The 26,934-nt window shown below is 41.1% G+C and overlaps 1 protein-coding gene across 4 annotated transcripts in view; it reads right to left on the minus strand.

Moving 5' to 3' along the window:
• Positions 1-26,934, minus strand: part of STK39 (serine/threonine kinase 39) — a 327,698-nt gene that overhangs the window by 238,019 nt on the left and 62,745 nt on the right. For all 4 annotated transcript variants that reach the window (XM_055088331.1, XM_024122275.3, XM_024122274.3 and 1 more), the window contains exons 2-5: positions 23,336-23,448; positions 8,231-8,339; positions 4,767-4,908; positions 3,524-3,579 (exon numbers count right to left, since the gene is read on the minus strand). In XM_055088331.1, the coding sequence (XP_054944306.1) occupies positions 3,524-3,579; positions 4,767-4,908; positions 8,231-8,339; positions 23,336-23,448 (420 nt within the window). The remainder of the gene's footprint in view (positions 1-3,523; positions 3,580-4,766; positions 4,909-8,230; positions 8,340-23,335; positions 23,449-26,934) is intronic.

Raw genomic sequence — 26,934 nt, forward strand, 5'->3', positions numbered from 1 at the left:
GGGTTCGTGCCCCGGTCCGGGAAGATCCCACATGCCGCGGAGCGGCTGGGCCCGTGAGCCATGGCCGCTGAGCCTGCGCATCCGGAGCCTGTGCTCCGCAACGGGAGAGGCCACAACAATGAGAGGCCCGCGTACCGCAAAAAATAAATAATAAATAAATAATAAATAAATAAATAAAGACCTATACTAAGCAGTCTACCCCTGCTCCCACTGCCATTATCCTTCTAATGTTTCTTTATATAAATATATAGAGATATTCTTATTTCTTTCACAAAAGGTGGCATATTATATACATTGTATTTCACCTTGTTGTGTTCACTTAACCATGTAGCCTGGTGATTTTTTTTCATGTCAGTGTACAGAGAACTTTTCATTCTCCATTGGTAGGGCTTCCATAGTGAAGATACACCATAGACCATATTTAACTGGGACACCTCCGTTGTTCCCAATCTCTCGCTATCACAATAAATAAGCTTAGACTGTCTTTTCCTGTCTATTGCCATTTTGGGGGTCACACTAAGCATTTCTCACATTCATTTACTTAATGCAACAACAGTAAGCAAGGGTGGATCCACGCTTCATGGGACATAAAGCTTACACAATTTGGAAGATCCTCTGTAAAACAGAGAATTCAAAATCATGAGTACAAAATTAGGTATAAATGTGTGTATTTCTTTAAAATTAAAAATTCAAGGACTTCCCTGGTGGTCCAGTGGGTAAGACTCCGCACTTCCACTGCAGGGGGGCGCGGGGTTCGATCACTGGTCAGGGAACTGAGATCCCGCATGCCATGCGGCACGGCCAAAAAATTCTTTTTTAATTTTGAAAAGGGACTTCCCTGGTGGTCCAGTGGGTGAGACTCTGCACTCCCAATGCAGGGGGCCCGGGTTCCATCCCTGGCTGGGAAACTAGATCCCGCACTCATGCCGCAACTAAGAAGTCCACGTGCCACAGCTAAAGATCCCACATGCTGCAACTAAGACCCGGTGCAGCCTAAATAAATATATATATATATTTTTTAATTTAAAAAATTCATTACCAATTCACTAGAGTGTGTTTTTTTTTTAATAAATTTATTTATTTTTGGCTGCTTTGGCTCTTCATTGCTGTGCGCGGCTTTCTCTAGTTGTGGCAAGCAGGGGCTACTCTTTGGTGCAGTATGCGGGCTTCTCACTGCGGTGGCTTCTACTGTTGCGAAGCACAGGCTCTAGGCACGTGGGCTTCAGCAGTTGTGGCACAGGGGCTCAGCAGTTGTGGCTCGCGGGCTCTAGAGCACAGGCTCAGTAGTTGTGGCACACAGGCTTAGTTGCTCCGCAGCATTTGGGATCTTCCCGGGCCAGGGCTCAAACCCATGTCCCCTGCATTGGCTGGCGGATTCTTAACCACTGCGCCACCAGGGAAGCCTTTCACTGGAGTTTTAAAGATTAGATCCTTTCTTCTAGGATCTTTTTAGACAATTTAATAAAAATGCCTGTATAGAAATACCTCCCGACGGCAAACTGGCATCTCCTCTCTACCTAGAACACTCTGTAACTCCCAAAAACACACTGCACTTACAGGGGCCTGAATCCTATGATTCAATAGCTGCACACGTCTTCCTGAATGATAGGCATTATCATCACCATCTCACAGATGGGGAAACTGAGGCTTAGAGATGCAATAACTTGCCCCATGTTGCACAGTGGGTAGTAAATTGGGCCTGTTTGATTCCAAAGCCCTTGTGCTTAACTGACACAACGAGTGCCTCCCCAGCGGTCTTGAACTTGACTAAATTTATCTTTTCAAAGGGGAGGACTAATACAAGATAACACTTCCATTATTAGTTCCCTAGGGAAGAAACATTTGACCTGAGACAAATTCTCAGTTTCCCTTTTGTATTTTCAAGACATCTTGTCTCTTCTTTAAAAAAATAACTCAGTAAGGGTCCCCATAAGTGTACCTAACTAAATACAGAGCCTAAGGTCAGCATCATGCCCGCCACACAGGCCAGGGCATCATCACCTGACTGGTCCTCTGGTACCGAGAGAGGGGCAAACAATGAAACAAGAGATGACTCAAGGCTTATCCTTTGTGTTGAGGGTGTGTTTGTCTTCTGCTGAACTCTCACATTTCTAATAATAACCCCAGATCCTCAGATTTGTCTAGAAGCAAGAGTGGGACCAAGAACTGCCATCAACTTTGTTCTAATAACTAGACATGTAAAAACCCTAAACCTATGCTAGAAGGTAGGACTCTTCCAGTCCAACTCAAATAGAAGCAGATTAGGCTGATTAACATCTTCAACATTTCTTCAACAACACAAGTTAGATGGATGATCTTCACACCAAGGATGTTGGTAGGACGTGCTGCTGGTGATAGTTCATGCCCAGAAGCCAGAAGGCTGAACACCCTGCGATGAGAGGGACAGTCCAGTACGGAGAAGGACTGTCCAGCCAAAAATGCCCAAAGCCATGATGGCTGAGAGGATGCTGAGACAGACCTTCCCAGACGGGGTGTAAAACAAGAGTTGATATGAACATGGCTACATTTTAAACCAGGCCTTTCAGGCTATTCTAGGAGCATTAACAATACGAGAGGTTCTGCACATAGAAGGCTCCTGCCTGATGTTCTCACTCATTTGACCTTTACTGCCTTGCCATGCCTATCAACTGCCAAGAATTGCCATGAAGGGTCAGATTTAAGAGCAAAATAAGCCCTAGATTTTAAGAGTTCACAATTCTTTCAGCTACCTCCTGAGAAATAAAAGGTTTAAAATTAATGTGTACAATGGTTTTAAACTTTCAAACTCATCCAAAAACTCTCAAAAGTGCTTCTTACAGTTATATAAATATCACCATTATTCAATCTGGAAGGTAGAAGATATAAAAAAATTAAAAGTAAAATTGTTCTTTATTAAAAGGCCACATTTTAAAATAGCAGGAAATCATGTTATACCTCAGACCGAAACATTCTATGATAGGGCACCAGATACAGTGGTACATACAATGGAATACTACTCAGCCATTAAAAAGAATGAAATTTTGCCATTTGCAGCAACATGGATGGACTTGGAAGGTAGTATGTGCTAAGTGAAATAAGTCAGACAGAGACAGACAAATACTGTATGATATCACTTATATGTGGAATCTAAAAAATACAACAAACTAGTGAATATAACTAAAAAGAAGCAGACTCACAGATATAGAGACCAAACTCGTGGTCACCAATGGGAAGAAGGAAAGGGGGAGGGACTGTATAAGGGGTACAAACTACTATGTATAAAATAAGCTACAAGGATACACTGTACAACATAGGGAATATATCTAATATTTTATAATAACTATAAATGGAGTATAACCTTTAAAAATTGTGAATCACTACACTGTACACCTGTAACTTACGTAATATTGTACATCGACTATACTTCAATTTAAAAACACAGATTACATGCAATTTGTTCATTTCTTAGGAAAAAGTCTACATTCTTTGAAGCCCCAACACTTCTGTAAACAGGTAAAGAATGTTTTATCTTTGTCAGCTTTACCTGCTATTTGTACTGAGCCATCCTCACCCAGAAGAATATTACCAGCTTTCAAATCCCTATTAGAAGGAAAAAAAAAAAAAAAAAAAGGAGAATTTAATTGTGGAGTACAGACATTATATTCACTCAGGGAGATTTTAATACATATCATACAATGGAGATGTTTGACAAAATTATTATTTTTTAAATATTAAAATTACATCACAGATTTTAAAAGTTACAAAGGTACATTGTGATTTTATAGTTTGCTCCTGGGGGATGATTAGGATTTTAGTAACAAATAGTTTATGTGATATCATTATCCAGATTTAATTAAAACAATAATGAGTAGATTATTTCATGTTACAGAGTTACAGATTGCCATATACACACAATAATATTTTATCAAGAATTAAAGCCCAGTCTATGTAAAGCTATTCTACTTCCACTTAAATGTGTCCGTGATGCAATTTCCAATCAATCCCCTCAGCCTCTAAAACAATGGATTTGATCAGTCTCTCCTCTGGCGAGATACTGATGGTAAATACTAATTACAATACTCTGTAACGTATTTCTTCACTATATAGAAGTTGTGCTGAGTAGTCTTAACACTTAAGAAAAATGACAATTTACAATTTATAAGTTTGCCTTCTAAAGTAATATTTTTTCTAATTATTGAAAGACATAGTAGATACCATTAAACATACAGCTCACTTATAGCTCAGGGCAAGGGAATTGTAATATTCATATTACTGGTAAGTGGTTATTTACTTGCAACAATTCAAGAGCCCAAGGAGCACTAACCCATTTGAAGCATCAGGCACTCATATGCGATGCTATTTAGCTATTTAAAGAATTAGCATTTTATGCCACAAAAGAGAGGAAATTAGTGCCTCCCCTCCTTCTCTTCCACCACGTCAAAAATAATTAACATATTAAATGTTTGGAACACTCTAGCCTGTATTAGAAAGTTAGAGCTGCTATCCAGTTCAAATGAATATAAAATGTAAACTGATTATTTTTGAGTCCCCACAGTACTTTCTGTAGTCTACTCTTGTTTCAGTGAAAGCAGATAAACCAATATACCAATATAATTCATCAAAACTTGTTCTCTTGTTTCGTTAAGTACTTTTTTCCCATCTATTTAAACTACCTAAGTTAGAGATATGTCAATACCTACCTGTGAGGTGTGTTTCCTTAGTATTATTTACTAACTAGGACTGAAGATATGAACAGCTGAATTTAAACATCTCTGCAGGGGTCATACCTGTGAATCTGACCATTTCTGTGTAGATAGTCTAAGCCTTCCAAAACCTCTTTAAGAATTGTTGCTATTATTGCCTCTTCCAGAACTCCATTCTTGTGTTCTCCTCGGTTAATGATGTATTTTATGATATCCAACATTGAACCTAAGAGGACAGACAGAAGAATTGAACCACTGTATAAGCACCTTCATTACCTTTCCAGAATAGTCCTCCCTATTTAAAAAACTAAACGAGGGACTTCCCTGGTGGTCCAGTGGTAAAGAATCCGCCTTACAATGCAGGGGAGGCAGGTTCAATCCCTGGTCAGGGAACTGAGATCCCACATGCCGCAGGGCAACGAAGCCCGAGAGCCACAACTACTGAGCCCGCGCGCCTCAACGAGAGAGCCCGCGTGCCGCGAACTACAGAGCCCACGCGCCCTGGAGCCTGCGCGCCACAACTAGAGAAGAGAAAGCCCACACGCCACAACTAGAGAGAAGCCACAACGAAGACCCCGCATGCCTCAACGAAGATCCCGTGTGCTGAAGCTAAGACCCGATGCAGCCGCAAATAAATTAAATAAATAATTAATTAATTAATTTTTTAAAAAATCCTTAAAAAAATAAAAAGCTAAACGAGAACAACAAAATATAGTTTTCATTTGTTTATTTAACACAAATATTCCCAAGGCATACAAACAATTGCATGGTAGCCCGTGACCAGAAAAACACTAAATCCAAGTTTGCAAGCACACATCCAGCTGAACTTAATGAGAGGGATCCTGGGTCAGGAAGCAGAAGACTGTTCACGGCCACTTCACAGTTAGTCCCTTTTCCGTAGACATGCAACTGGTTACAGATTAAAAGAGGGTTCGGGATGTCTAAACTGAAAAAGAAAGGAACAAGAGGCCTGGAGAAAAGACAGCAGGGAACTGCTGAGAGAAAGAAGCACAGTTTTTCCTTAACCTCAGGTAGGAGGAGAGAAAAAATGTCTGTTGCCTTTAGACCCCTGCTTATAACCAGAAGATTCCTTTCTGTGACTCTAGGCAATCTTCATTTACATTTACTTGAGGCGTGATGTACAGAGTTTAATAATAAAGAAATAAATACATAGTATTTTGTTACTATAAACAAATTAGTATCCTTGGCACTGTGAATTCATGTTTCAACACATGTTAATTAATATTCCAAACTTCCCGGTCACCTTAAGAGCCATAATTACCTGGGGGTTCAACACTTCTGAAGAGTTACCAAATAGCCTATCTCAGTACCTGAATTTGGCTCCAGGCTCTCCCTGATTTAACTAAGAGGACTGAGTTTCCCCACCAGATATTACTACACCAGGCTAGCCACCTGCCACTCAGTAAGAGATCTGTCTGATGTAATAAAATAATATAGAAGAAAACAAATGCATATCTTTCCCCTCAGGGAGGAACAAAACATCTCTTTATTCACTGACTCTTGGATTTGGGGATCATTTAGAAAACGATACTTCCAAAAACATTTTAATTTTTTCTTTTAAGGATATACCATACCAGGCATGCATGCATTTCTGGCCTGCTGAAAGCAAAATGGGCAAGAGGCTACATCTGCCCACATTCCCCTTATCTGTGGAAACCTGTTCCTCTTACCTAGGCCCAGGGGAGACTAAACTGGATTCTTTTAAAAAGACAATGAAATTTTCTATCCAGTCCTTAGGAAAGGGCACAGGGAATATTCTCAAGCTTATAAAAGGTTAATTGGGATAAAAATAAAGAGAGGAATTAAAATCCACAGGGCCCCAGGTCACCAGAATTTCTTGTTTCCTCAGTCAGTGGACCCCCTACAAGAAGAGGCCAGGTTAAGATCATCTTATCAATACAGCACCATCCTCAGCAGAACCAAGAAGCAGTCCTGACACTCAACACTGCAGTAGGCTCCAATGGGTTTCCTTTTTCCTTCCATTTTTCTTTTCCTTTTTAATTAAAAGCCAGAGTCAGCACTCAAGGAAACAATAACGAATAGGATTGACAAGACTGGAAACAGAACCGAACTAAGCTCTCCCAGGCTCCCTACCGAGACCTACACAAGCAGACCCAAGGCAATTACAATGCCTTCGTCATCTCATTGCAGGGCCTCTGCTGGATCCAAGACAGTTTCTCTAAAAAAAAAATTTTTTTAATTGTGATGCTGCCTTGATTCAGCCTTAGCTGAACTGGGTCTGCAGATAAAAATGGGCTCCACCAAATAAACTCTGCACCGTCAGTTCTGGCTTGGTCCAGATACCACCAAATGTTCTCCTCTACTCCTAACCATACTTCACGTCTCAGTAAGATGGATATACAGGGAGGGACGCCCTGCAAAGAGAACACATGAGAGGTATGGGGATGCTGGGTATTAAGAAGGAATCCCTCGGGCTTTCTCAGCTCCAGTTTTCGGGTCTGTAAAATGAAGGTGATGATATTTGCAGCGCAGGGTAGCTTTTACGTGTACAGATCCCAGCACTAACAGGCACGACGTGTGTGGCCTTGGGCAAGCAGCCTAACTCTCCTGAGCTCTGGTGTCCTTTCTGAAACACAGGATCATGGCACCTGCCATGCAATGGTGTTGTCCAGATTACAAAGAAATAAAGTCAGTAAATCGCCTGGCACAGGATCCAGCCACGGAGGAAGTGTTCAAGAAAATTAACCGTTATCATTATCCTCCCCTATCAAAGAGTGACGTTTAAAGATTTAAAGAGATAAAATACAGGAATGGGAAAGTGTCTTATAAATTTAATTGTCCATGGCTTTTTTAACTTCAGTGATCTGAGGCCAGAGAGGCAAAGTTCCTTCACCTTCCCACATGCTTTCTTCATGAAATCCAATCTAAAACTACACTGTCCAATACCATAGGCCACTGGCCACCTGAGGTTATTTAAATGTAAGGTAATTAAAATTGAATAGAAATTCAGTCCCTGGGTAACACTAGCCACATGTCAAATGTTTAAGAGCCACTAGTAGAAACTGGATAGCACAGCCGCAGAACATTTCCATCACCACGGATCTTTAGTAAACTGCACTGAAATAACTCATTATATTACAATGTGTTAAAGACTTGAATAATGTTAAGAATGAAGGCTTTAAAGCGGAAGGATTGATTAACTTTTCTGAAGAGAGTAAGGGGTGGCTACAGAGAGGATGGGGCCTTTCAGGACTTCAGCACATGGAGAAGGACAGACAGACATCTGGGGCTGAGGAGGGCAGAAGGCATTGGGGGGTCTCACCCACACCTAGAAGGCCGGGGTAAAAGAGGACACAGATATTCTAGAAGTTAAGCTGAATTATGAAAGGCTTTGAATATCAATGTGAAGAAATCCGGACTTTACTCTCTAGGCAAATAATAAACCAAGAAAACTTTTAAATACGGGAATAAGGGGATCAAATCTAAAGTCTTATTCCATATGCTGACTCGCACAAAAGGGAAAAAAGAAAACAAGCAAACAAACAAAAATGACAAAATCCACTTACCTCCACTTAGTAATTTCATGACCAGCCAGAGTTCATCTTTTACCACAAAAGAGGTGTAATAGGTCACTACGTTGGGATGGCTGCACTGACTCATGGCTTGAATTTCTTTCTATAAAAAGAGCAAAACATGACATGTACCATGGGGCGAAAATCGGGAAGCAAGACACAAGTGAACCATAGTTGAATATCTGGGTAACTTTCCTACTTAAAGCACACCTGGGCGAGGGGCTGCCTAAACCATTACTTCACAGAAACCACACGAGAACTAACTCTCTCACCCTCATTATCAACTTGCTAGAATTAGGAAGGCCTCTACAGGAGACCCCAGAGCCCTGAGGACCAGCCACAGGACAGAGGAACTTCAGATCAGCACACAGCCCCATAACCCCCCCAGCCTCCATATGTGATAAGTGCCTCCTACCTGAACCCAAAGCCTCGACAGAGAGATAAAAGACTGGTGAGCTATTTAGGACACCTGGGTCCTGGTGCCAACCTGAACCCTGGTGCTCCTCACTCATCCAAAAAGGGGCAACAAAACTGCTTGTTGGGCTTTCCTAGTGGCGCAGTGGTTGAGAGTCCGCCTGCCGATGCAGGGCACACGGGTTCGTGCCCCGGTCCGGGAAGATCCCACATGCCGCGGAGCGGCTGGGCCCGTGAGCCATGGCCGCTGAGCCTGCGCGTCCGGAGCCTGTGCTCCGCAATGGGGAGAGGCCACAACAGTGAGAGGCCCGCGTTCCACAAAGAAAAAAAAAAACTGCTCGTTTCTCAGGACTGCTGTGATGGTACATGAAAAACTACCTATAAAAATGCGAGAGTATCATTTCCCAAACTATCTTCCATGGTAGATATTCCATCAAGGAAAAAAGCAAGGTGGAGGTAGGAGGGGCAGCTGGTAAAACGAAATAAGCTTGGGCAGCATCAGATGCTACATCTCAGTTTACAGGCGTCACGTCACAGGGTATGTTAGTACTGTCAAAGGCTCTGAGAAGTCCTGCAGTAGATAAACTGTCATAGTTGGCTCCACAGGAAGAACGCAGGAAAATAATGCTTTGTGGGTCACAGTTTAGAAAAAAGTTTTATCAAAAGACAAAACAACAAAGCTTTGAAACTAAACAAATGGGCAACTTCAATAAGCCACAGTTTTCTGCAATACTCAAGTTCATGTTGGTTTTGGTTTGCTGTTTTAAGTTACCACCAGATGACTCCTATAAAATGTCAGTCGAATGCTAACCCTCAATCAAAGGTACCAGACCAGTGTAACTCACTTTCAAGGTGCTGACCAAAAGCCACAAGAATAACTAACCTAAGTCATCACAGAAACCTCACTTATGTTATTATGTATTTATGATGAAATAAAAATGTATCTGTGCATCCTGTAAATATTTTCAATAATGAGTGTCTACTTTGCGTTAAAGTTGCCAACCAGAATATTCCAATTTGAGCTGCTATCTTTCTTTATATATCCAGTACTACTTTAATCCTCAAATTACTAAGATGATCCTAGATGTCAATTAACTTGGCCTAAATACCATGACATATACCACATATACACATCTTAATACATGCATTTATTTAGGGGCTTTTTATCATGGATAAACTTGTAAGAAAATCACTAATTTTTCTATTTTCCTTTCATTATATGACAACACTTCCCATTTCATCATTTTCCTCATCCACTTAACTGATCACAGGTTTTCTAAATCTAATTAAAGTTGCCAACCAGAATATTCCAATTTGAGCTGCTATCTTTCTTTATATATCCAGTACTACTTTAATCCTCAAATTACTAAGATGACCCTACATGTCAATTAACTTGGCCTAAATACCATGACATATAACACATATACACATCTTAATACATGCATTTATTTAGGGGCTTTTTATCATGGATAAACTTGTAAGAAAATCACTAATTTTTCTATTTTCCTTTCATTATATGACAACACTTCCCATTTCATCATTTTCCTCATCCACTTAACTGATCACAGGTTTTCTAAATCTAACACTTTTCAATTCAGCACCTCCTGTCCTTTGAAGATCTGAAACCTGAGGTCCAGTTTCCATCTGTTTCTGGTGTTAGGTTTTGATACTGTAAGACGCTTCTGAAGGAGAAATGGAACGCTGACCAGCATTCCTATTTCAAGTGGCTAGCATCTGCTCGTTGTGGGGATGGCCCACTTGAAGGCCTGCAGCTCTATGTAGGGTCCAGTTTAAACAGATGCCCCCATTATTCACAGAAATGAGAATAATGTTTCTTCAAAGTGTGTGTGCTCTGCATTTTCACCATTTTATATCCGATGTAAATGAATGCCTTTCTAGCTCTCTAACACCAAACTTTTAAATCATTAAAGCATACCATCAACAACCAGTGCTCATATGAAAGGACATTCTTTTGCATGGAAGCAAAGTCAGGTCAGAGTCTGGAAAAACACTTTTTTTTTCAAACCTTTGCATTTAGATGGCCAGTATCACTTCCTACCCAGAGGATCAGATTCTCTGAGATGATGGCAGTGAGCTACTCTCTGTGTGTGTGTGTGTGTGTGTGTGTGTGTGTGTGTGTGTGTGTGTGTGTGTGTGAGAGAGAGAGAGAGAGAGAGAGAGAGAGAGAGAGAGAGAGAGAGAGAAACTCTTTTAATTAACCTATGGAGAAACTGTTTTAGATAGCCTATGGATGTAACTTATCAAATTCTATTCCTTCAAATTTCAGGGCCTTAGAGGTACCAGCTGGATATTTAAAAGTCCTGAGGAATAAAAAAAAAAGAAGAAGAAGAAGAGACACAGATACTGCCACTACTAATATACCCCTACAATATGGATGTAACTTATCAAATTCTATTCCTTCAAATTTCAGGGCCTTAGAGGTACCAGCTGGATATTTAAAAGTCCTGAGGAAGAAAAAAAAAAAGAAGAAGAAGAAGAGACACAGCTACTGCCACTACTAATATACCCCTACAAGCAGTGTAAGGGCAGATCAAAGAAGAGGTGGGTCCTGAGAAGAGAGGTGAGACTTGCATCAGTCTGACCACTCATAATCTCACTGCCCTCTTCACTGCTTGGCCAGGGGGTCCATATCCCCCACTCCTACATCACCTATTCTACTACACAGCCTTTCCATGCAGTAGAGCCTCTAATGTGTAAAGACGATGAAACTTGCCTTAGGGAAAAACACTGGTCACTCTGCCTTGGGATATGACCTGTGCTACCACTGAACCCCCATATTAAGTAATATTTCCACAAACGGGGTAGAAATACACTTTTAAAAAGGAAGAAATAGGTGTTATACTGGCCTATCCAACCCTTAAATTAATTTATATATAAACCTTTTGTTTAGTTGCCTTTTAGAGAGATTCAAAATCTTTATACAGTTTCCCCTTGAACAACGTAGGGGGCGCCAACCCGTCGTTCATCAAAAATCCTCCCTAGGTATCCAAGGTTTCATTCCTCCGTGTCCTCGGATTCAACCAACCATAGTCATGTAGTACTATAGTATTCACTACTGAAGAAAATGAGTAAAAGGGGACCTCCACAGTTCAAACCTGCATTGTTCAGGGGTCAACTGTATTTATAATTTTGCTATGGTCTGCATGTTTGTGTCCCTACAAAATTCCTAAGCTGATGGTATTAGGAAGTGGGGCCTTTGGGAGGTGATTAGGTCACGAGGGTGGAGCCTTCATGAATGAGATTAGTGCCCTTATAAAAGAGACCTCAGAGAGCCAGCTCACCCCTTCCACCACATGAGGAAGCAGAGAGAAGTCTGCAGCCTGGAAGAGGAACCCCACCCAGCCAGGCTGGCACCCTGACCTCAGACTTCCAGACTCCAGAACTGTGAGAAATAAGTTTCTTTGTTTATAAGCCACCTGGTCTATGGTATTTTGTTCTAGCAAAAAGCCCAGACGCACCAAGACAATTTTATATATTTTTTATAATTTGAGAAATATAACTATTACTTGAATCAAATATTCTTTCCACAGAACTACTCTCCACATTTGCTTTCAACAGTGATGATGGTTGCTGTATGAATCCCTTCTTGGTAACAGCCTATCAACTAAATTATCCAAGCTTTTCCCAGTGCCTTAACTTTACCCACATGGGTAGGCAAAGCCATTTACGCCCAAACATACTCAACCCTTCCATCCCTAAAAGTAAGGAAAGTATTGCCCAAAGATGAATAAATGGTTGAAAAAAAGAATCCTTTTTATCCAATTCTTCCTACAGAATGACTGGGTTCCAACACTCTATTCCCTTAATTAGGACACAATCCACAGAAGATGTGTGACTTAGAGCAACGCTTCTCAAACCTGAATGTGCACACAGATCACCTGTGGACCTTGTGAAAATGCAGATTCTGATCCAGTAGGTCTGGGGTAGGGCTTGAGATTCTGCATGTCCAAGAGCCTTATAACTGATGCTGATGCTTCGGGTCCAGAAACCAGACTTTGAGTGACGAAGTGGCAGAAGGCAGGCAGACAGGCCCTTGGGTGGAGGGGATGTGAAAGGAAGGAGCACAGACGACTGGCTGCAACCCAGGTCCCGGGGTTGGAAGGGTAGGAGAGCAGGCCCGGTGGCGAGCCCTAGCTGAGTGAGACCTCGTGAAAGGGGTAGGAGGCAAAGCTGGAAACCGGGGAGATCGTGGGATTAAAGTGGTTTGAATTTCACAACTACAGGAAAGGGTAAAAAATTCAAAGCAAGAGAAAAACATGAGGTCAAAGTTGGAAGAACTCACAGAACTCCGAAACCCAGGCAACACATTTGCCAAAACTATAGTCAAGGAATGTAACACAGTGGCTCCCTTGGAAGTCTAGTGAAATCAGACTCAGACATGTCATCAAGTGCCAAACCAAGCTACGGCACGGTATTTAAGCTTCCCTGTGGCTTGAAGAGCTGGATCTGCTCTTGCAGCTTCACCTGAAACGCAGTACAAGTGAAATTTCACAAGAGTGGGAAAACCAACCTAAAATGGGGCAGCGAGTAAAAACCCTTTCCACCTGCTAACACCAAAGTGGCAGCCACAGCAGCATCTCTGCTGGGAACAATGTGGGCCGAAGGCAGATCAAAGAGGGACACCCACACACTGCTGCTGGCCCAGCCCGGATGAATTTGCTGAAACAGGACATGACACATCCCTCTTATATGGGACAAACTAGGTTTGGCTGCACAAAAAAACATAAAGCGTCCTACCCTGAAAATGTGATGCGTTGGGAGGAAAAAAACTACCCCCCAAAATCCCCGAAACTGGAAAGTTTTAAATTAAAAAAAAAACCTGTGTTTAAATATTTATGAGCAATTTTCTAATATTGCTATATGGCCTTTGTCTAACCATCACTCCCCCCGCAAATTTTCTTCTCCGATTACTATTACTGAGAATAAGCAGGAACAGTGATTAACAGGGATGTGAGCCAGCAGGAGCCACCTCGGAAGGGCTGCACTCTAAGACACAGCTGGCTTGGAAGCCTGGCTTTGCCACTGACCACAGCTTGATTACCTGCGCAGGTCATCCAGCATCTTTGAGCCTCAGGATCCTTTTCTGTAATACAAGCTTAATAATGCCATGTACACAGGACTGTTGTGAAATAAGCAAAATGAGATCTATACAACTCCTTGCAGAAGGCCTAGCACATGACAGGAAGGTTGAAAGTCCGTCCCTCGATGTCTCAGTTCCTTCTTTGTGTGTGAGCATGTCCCCATGCTGATCACTAATCCCATGTGTCCCACGTTCCCACTAAAGTCTCAGGAGGCACAGAGACAGCCCTTAGCAGCAGCACTCACCCTTCCCCACAGAAACGTCACATGACCAACATGCTCTGTGCCCTGCTGGCTCAAGGAGTGTCCTGTAACACGTGTCCAGGTCATTGGGCCATGAGTGTTTTGCTTCATTCCTAACTCCACAACATCCTCACCTGTGTTTCCCCTTAGTCTCTCGTCCTGTGCTTAATTTATACCACCTTATCATACTTCATGTATCCTAGTATGCTGCCTAGTATGCTTCTGAAATTAAGAAGTCTAAACAGATACTTATGCAAAGCTTTCAGAACAAAGAGAAACAAAAAAGAGCTTGGAGACATAAGAATTAGGAAAAAGTTTAAGTCTAGTTTTTGTTGTCCTGAAGACGATGCGATTCACAAAGCGCTATTTTAAAGGAAAGATTTAAATGGATCCTGAATTCAAAATATTAAACTATACTTAACCAAATTAGCATATTTTAATACCTTAGCTAAATCTTAAATAAATTCTTCTTTACCTGATATTGGTGGCAAAATATCCTACTCAGCCTTGGTTGAGAAGTCACACCCACCCAAGTTCCAACATCATGTGCAGTTAAATCTGAGGAGGTGCTACTTCTAACTTTAAAGTACTTGTTCTCAACCTTGGCTGCACAGTGGAATCGCCTCGGGAGCTTTAAAAATTACCAATGCCTGGATCTCAGCCCCAGGGACACTGATGTAAAATTGGTTTATGACACAGCCTGGGAATGAAATTTTTCAAAAGCTCCCAGGTGATTCTACTGTGTAGCGAAGGTTGAAAAGCACTGCTTTCCAGCTAAGCCCTGAGCTGCATTAATTCTTTCAATGAAATGCTGAGCGAAATATCTACCTCCCAAGCACATTTCCACACTGCAACTTAATCTAAAAAGGAAAAATAAATATATGACCCACAAATACTATCAAATAAAACGTATGTTTCCAAATGCAAGAGATAACCAAATACATCTTTAAAATGTATGCAACACCCTCCAATCATCTAAAGAATTCCTTAAATGATAATGAGGGTAACTGCGTTAATTGAAAACACTTTTCAGAAAGTCCTCGTCAGGCTTGCACTTCCATAACATCAGCAGCATTATGATGAAGGGTAACCTCATCAACATTCAAGTGTAACCCAATACTGTAAGTAGCTGAATTTTTTTTTAAGAAAAAGAAAAAAAACCCCACAAACGTCAATGATTTCAAATGTCAGCCAAGAAATGGAAGGAAAAGATTGACAAAGCTCTCCTAAGAGCACTGTATTTTTTGGACTGTCATTTTCAATCATGAAAAATGTCATTGTGAGGTTTTTTTAATTATAAAAAATTAAATGCCACATATGCAGCAAACTCCTGCCTCTTTTAAAATAAGAGTACCAATAGGAAAAAACCTACTCAAGGAAGAGTTAAGTCAAATATTCTGACCTGTACTATTTATGAATAAATCAACCAATGTCCCTCACCAGTTAGTTTTATAATTATTTTCATATGATTTGGTATCTGTCTATCCAAGTACAGTCCAGTTGAAGACAGGATTAGAAATGGGGAAAGTCTACATGTTTTGAAGACAGGGAAACACTTGTAAGAAATTAGGAAAAGGGAAACAAATTTTGTGATAGCCTTAATCAGTGTTTGTGGAGAAGTATTTAAAACTAGAGAGAGCAGTTGTAAAAGGTAAAGTATCAGGGGAGTTGGAGGTAGGTCTGGAAAATCCCTGGAAATCAGCAGAGAAATCACAATGGGTAAACATCTACTTCCGACAGAAAAGAATGCCCATCCCAGGGCCTATCTGCTTGGTTATGAATGATGGGCATACTGCAAAAACTGGTCCCAAAAAAACTAAAGAATTTTGCTTGGAAATGAAAAAGTCACCGCAATAGTTATTTTTCACCAAGAGAAAATAACTCTTTCCAAGGAGAGGAAAGAAAGCAAAGAGTAAAGGAGTGATGTGGAAAGTTCAATGGGGAAGAAGCATTCATTTTCTTTCAGAGTTGGCTGAAAAAGTTCTTCAGCAAACAGTTAACAAGGATGCCTTATGGGTTCTGAAAGCTCTTAAGCTGGCCATCAGGAATGTGAATCAGACTCAGCTATCAACAACTGCTATTTGATCATTTAACTGTCCATGACTGGGTATACTGGGAAAAGTAAAGTCGAAGACTTCGTTAAAAACAGAAACACCAAGAATCTTTCTTGTCAGCCAATTTATGCTGCTGGAAACCTTCAGGCCAGTTTTCAGCGCTGCTGCTATTTTTGGCTTCATCACCAAAGGATGAAAATGCGAGGTGAAACGTGTCTTTCTTTTTTGCGGCCTCCCGTGTCCCACGCCTGGGTATGCTCTGCAGTCTGGGGTTCTGCCAGGGAACAGAGGCAGGAACCCCGCTGAACACTCGCCAGCCTTCTCCCTGTTTCTGAGTCCTTCTTTTTCAGAGTCAGCTTAATTAATTGTGGAAATATAACCAAACCAAAATAAGAAAGACAATAACATAGGAAAGAACAGAACCATCTGTCTCAACCCAAGCAATAACATTTTCCAGAAGTTTATGAGGATGGCAAAAGTGAAGTATAAAAAAAAAAAAAGATGTAACTGAAGTTGTATTCAATCTGGGAATGTTTTCCCCATTTTCTCCTACTCTGAAAATGAGTATGTGCTGAGTCTCTCTGTTACCAAGCACATGTAAGTCCAGAAACCTGAGTGGCCTTGAAATGTTAATTTCTGCTTACATTTTGAAAAAAAAAAAGAGATGTTAAACGTTTTAGCAAGCCATTTCTAACAAATGTATAAGAATATTTAAAAGTAAATTCAATTAGGATATTTAATTATTATCTGGATCTGCTATAACTTTTAAATTTAACATTCCAAAAAGAAAATTATTTTTCTCCAGCCGAATCATACATATTCCTAAGCTAATGTAACTTTAGAGCTGTAAAAATAAGTTACTTTTGCATATGTGATATTCTCTAATTTCTTAAAAAAGGTACATCCTCAAATTATCCAAAAGTTTCTCATTTCTAATTCTGCCCTCAACTGGACTATACTTGGGTAAGCACAAACACCAAATCATATGAAAATAATTACAAAGCCAAGTGGCAAGGGACAAATGACAGTATAAAATGTAATAGTTGAGAATGAAATGCTCAAACTAGTACTACAGTGAAGTAGGCTTATATTTTAACGCTATACCCTTGGTACAAAAGATTCTACAAGAAATAGCCAAATGCAATTTGTTACCACATATGACATGGGATGTGCTGGGATATGAATAATTAATTTACTAATTAGAAAGTTCTTTAGTTCAAAAAGAATGGAAAGTATTTTCACTGACACAACAGAGAAAACACATACATTATAGCTTCCAGCTTTTTAAGCTGATGTCCTCAAACTGGTATAATTTTTTTTCTATAATAAACAAGATTTTCAAAAGTATTAACACAATTACAGAGATTAGGTTAAAATGCACCAGAAGAAATTTTTTTCTTCATTTTTTAAAATCTCAATGAAAAGGGAAAAAACGCCTTCTGACTAGAGGAGCTGCTTAGAGGTCCCCAAATACTATAATTTAATTTTAAAAGGAAGGGAGAAGCCTGTGTCAGATAATAGGAGATAACTATTCTCTCAAATGACCATTAGGCAAAGTCAATATCTAGAGCTTTATTCTCCAAAATAACCTACAAATCATAGTTAATTCATTCCTCTAAAGAAATGGAAGGAAAGCATGGAAGGAGTGAGTGAGGGGGAAAAGGTAAAGGGTCAGGGGGACAGAAAGGGGAGTACAGAGGGAACTGCAGATCAAGAGAAAAGCAAAATAATTAATAAAATAGGGACTTCCCTAGTGGCGTAGTGGTTAAGAATCCTCCTGCCAATGCAGGCGACACAGGTTCGGGCCCTGGTCTGGAAGATCCCACATGTCACGGAGCAACTAAGCCCATGTGCCACAACTACTGAGCCTGTGCTCTAGAGCCTGCGAGCTACAACTACTGAGCCCACGTGCCACAACTACTGAAGCCCACGTGCCTAGAGCCTGTGCTCCACAACAAGAAAAGCCACTGCAATCAGAAGCCCGTGCCGGGCGGTGGGGGGAGAAAGAAAGAAATTTATTACAAAATAAATATATAAATAAAATAGCACTATAGCAGAAAGCAAAATGAGAGCAGGGCTTCATTCTGAGCAATGTAAGCACAATATTTACTTACAACTTACAACTACTGTCAGTGAGAGCAAAATATCTTTATAAGATGATACAGGAAGAGAAGGGCAAATGCTAGAGTTTTTCTATTTCAAGACTGAGAAATTTTTTCATTATGTACATAGGAGAAACAGATGGTACTCTGTGTACCCAAATCTACGAATTTATGGTGAATTTTTATCGTTACACCACAATACTAGAGTGACTTGACACTATCCCGAATTATAAAGCATAATTTGCTAGTAATTAGTGTTTCTATTTAAATGATTTTAAAAGGGGATTTCATTAAAAGAATTAACTTTTAAATACACAGAATCATAGAACTTTTGGTGGTGAAAATAAATTTTTGCCTTTGAGTATACTTCCTTATTGAACAAATGAGGAGACTGTGGACCAGAAGTGAAAGTGATTCATCCCAAGTCCAGGACCCAAGTGGAGAATGAGGGAGAATGAGGCCCTCTGACCCAGGAAGCAATCTTCCCTCTACCACAAATTTCAGCATTCATCACTGGTGCATAGTTGTTTTTTGAAACGGTTTTGCTCACATTTGTCACTCATCACAAACTAAAATATTTTAACGATCACTACATATTATTGCATAATATAATCACTTAACTAGACATTTTACCCCCTTTTTTTTTTAAGAAATAAGCACTTTGTCCAACCCCAGGGCCATGATTTTTCCTACACTTAAAGCACTCCTGCCCCTAAGAATTAAACTGTAAGATTTGATGGCATATTAAAGATGTATATTAAAGAATGAGAAAATGGTACTGAGTTTTCTGTGACTCAATACCAAGGACAGACTAAAAATATGAGAATTCTAGTCTAGAGAAAAAAAATTGAGAAGGATATGATTAAAATCTAAAAATCATAAAGTCAAGTAAGATGATAACCCAAAATGTTCAACAATCCCTGGGTAGAACTAAAGGAGAGTGCGCCCTGAAGGCTGAAAAAAGTGGGATTTAGGATAAATAAAAGGAAGGACTGTGTCATATTTATGGAATTCATTGTCACCTGGTAATAGAGACTGAAAAAGATAGGTGACTTCAGAAAAGTCATCTATCCATGTAATAAATCCTCCACCCACGTAATAAATTTTAACGGAAGCCAAGTGTGCCCTCGAGTAGCATCCCTAACCTTTGAGGTTGACCACAAACCAGAGCACCAAGGTCTTTCAAGAAACCTCAAGGCCATCTTCAACAAGAATATACTAGTCTGCATGACGGTGGGTCAGACCCACTTAGCAAGCCTTAAGTTCCTACTGGAAAGCAAGAACTTCCTCAATAGAGTACACATTAGAGAATCTATCAATCTGCTAACCCATTTCTAGACAAATAGAGGGGAAATGTGCAGAAAGATACTCCTAGCTCAAACATCTCACCAACCCAATACCAAGATGAAGAGACTCACTGGCCAGTCCCTGGGCTCCACAACAAAAAAGACCCCTCTGTTTTCCCACCATCTAGCTCAGTGCCTACCATCTAGCAGGGTTTTAATAACTATGGAGTGAACAAATTCTGCTCTAAAACTATATCTCCCAGGGGGTGTTAAGCTAATTATAATTAGTCATTTTTAACACTGTGGGATTAACAAAATATGGGGTTAACAACAAACATGGGATTAACAACTCTCAGAAATTATCAAAGTATCTAGGTTGGGATGGTTAAGAATATAGAACAGACCAGTAAAACCCCTTGGTTCCTGGGAAATTAACCACCAAGATCATCAGACCTAGAGAGATTAGGATGTACAGGGCAAAGTCAAAAACACATATGAAAATTCAAAAGAATGCATAGAAAAATAATTAGTTTAGATTGAGTAGGTTAAATGCTACTCATGTGATGCCAAGGAAGACATTTATTCTAGGGTGTTCTAATCTAATTGTTAAAATGAAATGAATTTTTAGTGAGCGTATACCTTTGTCCTCTTATGTATATACCCAAAGCTCATCCTTTTTATGGGCCTAAGCACAATGGAGAAACTCAAGTATTTACCAAATAAATTAGTATCTCTGAGGATATTACAGTACTTCTTTCAACAGCATACATTTTATTTAAATTACCAATTATTTAGCACCAGTGATCTCACTTAACATTTCTTTTCCTCCCTTCATTCTCAGAGAAGATGACACTGTAATGATTGCTTTGCTTCAGAAATCATGATACTTCAATTAAAAAATAAATTAAAAAAAAAAAAGCAAAAGAAATCATGACCACTCGAATCTTCTTCAGCCAAACCTCGAACAAACTCTACGACCATGGGAACATTGGACAGCCTCCATCACATAAAGAAGCAGAGTCCAGGGCTAGTTGTCCAAAACTGTTCTCTGCCATCATACCCAACCTCCATGGGTAAATCCCACCTTACTATGGGAGTCAGGGCCGGGGGGGTAGGGACAGGGCAGAGAGTAGGGGTGGGAGGTGAGAGTTTCAACAGGGGAGGCAGCTGTTCCTGTAGCCAGCCAATAGTTGATAACTGTGACTTCTATAACATAACACTCCCACAAGACAAGGATTCCAGCGGCCATTGTTCCTCATAAGGACAATGGTTTCCAGTCAACACAGGGCACAGTTTGTGAAATGATGCAAAGCACTGACCTGTATACAATACACACACACACAGAATTAGAGGATTATTAGGATACCGGATGTCCAAACACTGCCAAAATGTGAACCCACAGAGATAATAAAAGCGCAAGCAGCAGCAGGATTAGAAATGGAAAAGGAATTTTACAGCAACTTGGCGCCACAGTCATGGCCGACAGCTGGGCTACAAAAGCCTGACAACTTTAGGCAGCCTATACTGTAAACTCCATTTCTTTTTGTTTGCAAAGGACCTGGGAGTTTTGTGATCTAAAGAACCAGAGCCATTCTCCCCATCCCTAGAAATAGCAAGACATCGAAAGGTCAAAGGTTCAAAATTAAGGAAAGATCAGAGCAACAAATCAATACATCTTTTAAAAGGAAAAGCAGATAATTATGCACATACACTATACTCCATTAACACAACATGGGCATTGCTGGGACGGGGGTGCAGGGGGGAAAACAACGAAAGAAATAAATTAACTGCTAATAAGCAAACTTTGTAAATCTTAAGACCTCAGATTAATGGAGCCAAGCACAAAGCCATAAAAGCACCAGTCCCTCACACTGACAGCTCTGGCTAAATTACGAGTAACTCCAAATGACACTGCTATGGTTCCTGGTGCCGGGGTAATAGAGAAAATGGCCCGGAATGACAGTCTCCCTCATGCCTCCACTGGGACCCTTACATAGCTATCATCACTGGCAGCCGACTGCTGATAAGAAGTCGGCAAGGGGAAAACATGGAAACTTTGGGCAACTGACGGCTTGGTAGGAACCAGAGACCACAGCATCAGCCCAGCAGGCTGGTTTCAGAGCTGTCAGATACAAGTACACACAAGCCTTACACATATTCTGTATAAATATTCTGCTGGTGGTAAAAAGATGGCTGTGAGACCTCCAACAGAACACCACGATCAAATACAACTGTCATGGGCAAAGTTGTCATGGGCAAGAGTGCTATTTCCAAATCGGGCGTAAGTATAAACGTATACTCCAAGGTTTTTTAAACATTAATGTGTACTTTGTATAGCCACAGAACTTGAGGACTCCTAATGGGATCTTAGAGATCTTGGGATTCAACTCTTTTTAAAGCATGCAGAGCTGTTAGGTAACTTGACTAAAATTGAAAAACAAGTTAGTGGCGAAAGCAGGACACAGCACTCTCCACAGTTTGTTTAAAGCTTTTTCCACTCCGGAAAGTGATCTTGAAAACTGGTCCGATGACAAAGGCACTATTTTACTGGTCACCGTGATAACAAGCAACAGAAGTATGCAGTAATAATTTCAGTAAGAGCAAAGCACAGCTGAAATTTTGAAGAGAGTAAAAGCCTTAAATGTATGCAAAAAAAAAAAAAAAAAAAAAAAGAGGTTTTTTTTTTTTTTTGGAAATTAACATTAAGTTGTGGAAGCCCTTCCTTTAATCTGAGTTTTAGCCGGCAATCTGTTGCTTCAATCCCAGTGAAAACTATGCCTTGTGTAGTCTAATTTGAAATGTAAGACCAAAGAGATCTGGAAAAGTACAGCTTTATCCTTGTACTTAATTTATACTATAGTGTACTGTAATTATGCCTGAAGTAAAAGCTATATTCTGAGTAAAGACAAAAAAGCTCTTGTTAATGACATTCCATTCCCCCAATGTAGGCTATAACAAAAGGCTTCTTCATTTGGAGCCAACTGTCATTACACTTTATAGTGTGTATGGAGCTATTGGACTAATATTTGTCCTGGGATTAGTGTTGGGATAACCAATCAGTTAACTCCTCCGCTGCAGTATTCTATTATCCTCAAATAAATGGCCAAAAGGAAAAAAAGAAAATTGGCAGGCGGATCGACAACTATATTTATGAGATTAAACTCTCAAACCCTTCACAGTTTGCTGGGCAACTAATAAACATTTGCCAAGCTCTTCATTTAATAATGAGTCAGCTAAGCCAAAAGCAAATGTTCCTTCAACCAACCAATGGTACTACAGTCATATCCACACCGACAAGCTCCAGTTATTTATGTAATGTAATTTATTTACAAGAAGTACAAGTTGCCCTGTACAAAAAATAAACTCCTGTCATTAGCCAATAAGAATGCAAGCTACCCTGCAGTATTTTGAATAACTGAAATTTATAGGAGATTTTGTAATTTATGAAAGCCAAAATGACCAGCAAATTATTTAGGGAGTAACTCCTATTTCCATCAGGATTCAAGACTGAAGACCAGAAGCTCACCATCTAACTCTGCACTCAGTATCACATTACCTTAGGTCATCTGAGTCTCTGCACTCAGTATCACATGACCTTAGGTCATCTGAGTCTGTTCCCTCATTTCATAAAAAAGAGTGTCAACACTGAGACCCTCCCCACCTGGGGATTATGAGGAATGAGCAAAATTCTGTTTGTCAGAGCAAAGTAAGCTGTGTATTACACAACACAATCATAAGGAGAAAAAAGCCATGTGGGCTGCTTTCCAAGAAATAAGTGTGTCCAAACAGGAGAAAACACCAAGTTGCCTCTGCTCTCTGCTCTCCTGCTTCTCCGGCCCATCTCTATGTATCCATGAGTTAAGAAAAGCAACAAGCAGTATCCCCTTCACTTTTACTTACTAATAGTTCATCCATGCTGGTCTGGCATTTTTCCAAGTTGATCCGCTTTATTGCTACACGTTCTTGCCTGGGTTTACATAGAGCAGCCTGAACCACAGCTGTAGCGCCACTGCCTGAAACGAAATAAAAACAACATCAGCTATCAAGTGGCACACCATCTGGTTACTATTTGTGACCCCCTTCACAAATTAATATCTATTTTTTTAAGTTTCTACTCAAAGTATTCAAAACATTATAATTTGACATCGTTTTAAAGAGTTTCTTAAGTCCGAAAATAATTCTATGAAGGAGAAAAAGGAGAAACTGCACTCTTCTAGAGAATACAAAGACAGTATCTGCACTTCAGAGGCTTAACAATCCAGGAAGGTGACCCACATCAAAAGAGCCCATTGCAATACAGGGTGTTCACTGCTGCCCAGAACAAAGGCTGAGAAAGTGATGGGTCTAATGTCACAAGAATAAGAGAGGGCTTCCCTGGTGGAGCAGTGGTTAAGAATCCGCCTGCCAATGAAGGGGACACAGGTTCGAGCCCTGGTCCGGGAAGATCCCACATGCCGCGGAGCAACTAAGCCCGTGTGCCACAACTACTGAGCCTGTGCTCTGGAACCCTCAAGCCACAGCTACTGAAGCCCGCGCACCTAGAGCCCGTGCTCCGCAACAGAAGTCACTGCAATGAGAAGCCCGCTCACCGCAACTAGAGCAAGCCCGAGCACAGCAACGAAGACCCAATGCTGCCAAAAATAATTAATTAATTAATTTTTAGAAAAAAGAATAAAAGACATAAGCATCTAAGCACACCCCTGTGTGGACGCCATTACCATCGTCTGATGCTGATGCCTTCCCATTTCAGTGCCTTTACAATATCTCAAGCTCTTCTCCCACTTCAGCCCAAACCAAACCACTCCAGGCCGAGCTACTTCAGGGCTTCCATGAGATGCTGTGACAACTTATCTACTCTGAGCACTCTGTGAGCTTATTTCTTCCAAGTTTGCTCTACAATTAGAAGAACAGGAATCAACCTGAGTATTCTCATGCTGAAAGCAGGACTTTTCAAGGATGCCAAGAAAAATGATGCAAATGTGTAATTACAAAAGCTCTCAGCATTCATATGCATTTCCCATTTCTAAGGTTTCATGATCATTAGCTAATGCACTCAAATTCCTAAGAGACAGAGTCATGGCATCATCCATATTTTATAAGAGCAAACTGTAGACGTGTAATGATTTGTGGCAGAGCACAAAGAGCTCCTAATCCGATTTGTATTCCGTAGGGGCAAAAAGACTTCCAGGTTAAGGCATCTCAATTCTGCAAAGAATACCAAAAATCTCATTCTCATCACATAAATCCTCTCCCTGCAAGACTGCCAGGGAGAGAAACAGCCTGTGCTCGGGACTGTGCAAAAGGGGGCAGATGTGACCGTCCACTTTTCTCCTTCAAGTTTTTCTTTGGGTACTATTTCCCAAATGAGTCACGGAATATCATCCAAAGGGCAGGAGGGAGGATCTTTTGTCAGTAAGGAGGGGAGACCAGTATTAGATTTCCTGATACATGTGAGAGAAAGGCACGACACTGCTTGTGCAAATCAAGGCTTTCCCACCCCAAAGATGTGCCCAAATGGGTGTGTTTATTACTGAAGTTCTGCCCTGTGGTCTCATCATCACCTCTGGCCCCCTGATCTATGACACGAGCAGGTCACCCTAATGCTCCAAAGACAGGTCTCCAAGTTCACAGCTTCCGTTCCAGGAAGTCCCACCTGTGTTCACTGGGGAAGAAACTCCACAGATACTGACCACCCACTATACAGTCAGCATTTTCCTCGCATAATTCTTGTTACAAGCCTGTGCAGTTTTTGTTATTAGCCTCATTTTATATGTGAGAACACTGGGACTCGGAAAACTTGCCCACACAGCTAACAAGCACCTGAGCCGGAATCTGAGTCAGGTCTGCAGGACTCTAACGTCCATGCTTTTTTCCTACGTCCCACAAGTCAGAAGCGCACTTCTCCCTTCCTTCTTTTGCCCTTCCTAGGAAAACATTTTCTGCCCTATATGGCTGAAGAAAAGAGAAACAACCTAGAGAGCCTCACTCTCTCTAGAGCTCAGTGCAAGGAGCAAGCGCCACTGTCAGAGGTTGTTTAAAAGGCGCTCCCTGTCCCTAACCTCACTCCTTCTCCACCAGCTGTTACTCCAAGTCCCACTGGATCAACCTCACCGGCCCTGCAGATCGCAGCATGTTGGGCTCAATCCAGAATGCCCCAGATACCAGGGCCAAACACTACAAAGAGCCCTGCTGATAGCAGAGTGTATTTTCCATTCAAGGTCTCCAGAACAAGAGACCATCACTGAAGGGAGCCACAGAGAAAGTGATAAGTAGCTAGTTAGCGCTGGGCCTGGTTCCCAGCAGAGAAATCAACAAACATCTTTAACAAGCTGCTGATGGGAAGGAAGCTCAGCCCCACCTGTTGTAAATCGCACCCCAATCCCACCCCTCCATCCTCCATCCACATCCCAGAACATTCTCAAATTGGGAAAACTGCAAAACAGGAAAGAAGAAAACAAATTCCCAGAAATGGTAAAATAAAGTGTACATGATATGGGACTACCACTCCCAGTCAGTTAAGCCCTTGACTATAAAAGCCTTCTGGCTTCCACAGACAAACTCAAGAATATGGATACAAAGAAGAATTCTAAAAAGGGGAAGGGATGCTGAGTTGGCTTTTGCACAGCAAAGGAAACCACTGACAAAATGAAAAGACAGGGACATCCCTGGTGGCGCAGTGGTTAAGAATTTGCCTCCCAATGCACGGGACGCAGGCTCGATCCCTGGTCAGAGAACTACATCGCACATGCATGGCACAACTAAGAGGTCACATGCTGCAACTAAGACCCAGCACAACCAAAAATGAATCAATCAATTAATTAAAAAATTAAAAATGGCAGAAGGGGAGAGGCACCACGTGGAAAGGAGGGCCTCTGAGTGTGGAGTTCTGGAGTTTGGAGCCGTGTGGCTGACAGAGCCTTGGTGCTCCAGCCGGGTGTCAGGCCTGAGTCTTTGAGGTAGGAGAGCCAAGTTCAGGACACTGGTCCACCAGAGACCTCCCGGACCCACGTAATATCAAACGGCGAAAGGTCTCCCAGAGATCTCAATCTCAACGCTAAGACCCAACTCCACTCAACGACCAGCAAGCTACAGCACTAGACACCCTATGCCAAACAACTAGCAAGACAGGAACGCAAACCCACCCATTAGCAGAGAGGCTGCCTAACATCATAATAAGGTCACAGAAACCCCAAAACACACCACTGGACGTGGTCCTGCCCACAGGAAAGACAAGAACCAGCCTTATCCACCAGAACACAGGCACCAGTCCCCTCCACCAGAAAGCCTACACAATCCACTGAACCAAACTTACCCACTGGGGGCAGACACCAAAAACAATGGGAATTACGAACCTGCAGCCTGCAAAAAGGAGACCCTAAACACAGTAAGCTAAACAAAATGAGAAGACAGAGAAACACACAGCAGATGAAGGAGCAAGGTAAAAACCCACCAGAACAAACAAATGAAGAGGAAATAGGCAGTCTACCTGAAAAAGAATT

This window comes from Physeter macrocephalus, chromosome 2, assembly GCF_002837175.3.
Source record: "Physeter macrocephalus isolate SW-GA chromosome 2, ASM283717v5, whole genome shotgun sequence".
Lineage (NCBI taxonomy): Eukaryota > Metazoa > Chordata > Mammalia > Artiodactyla > Physeteridae > Physeter > Physeter macrocephalus.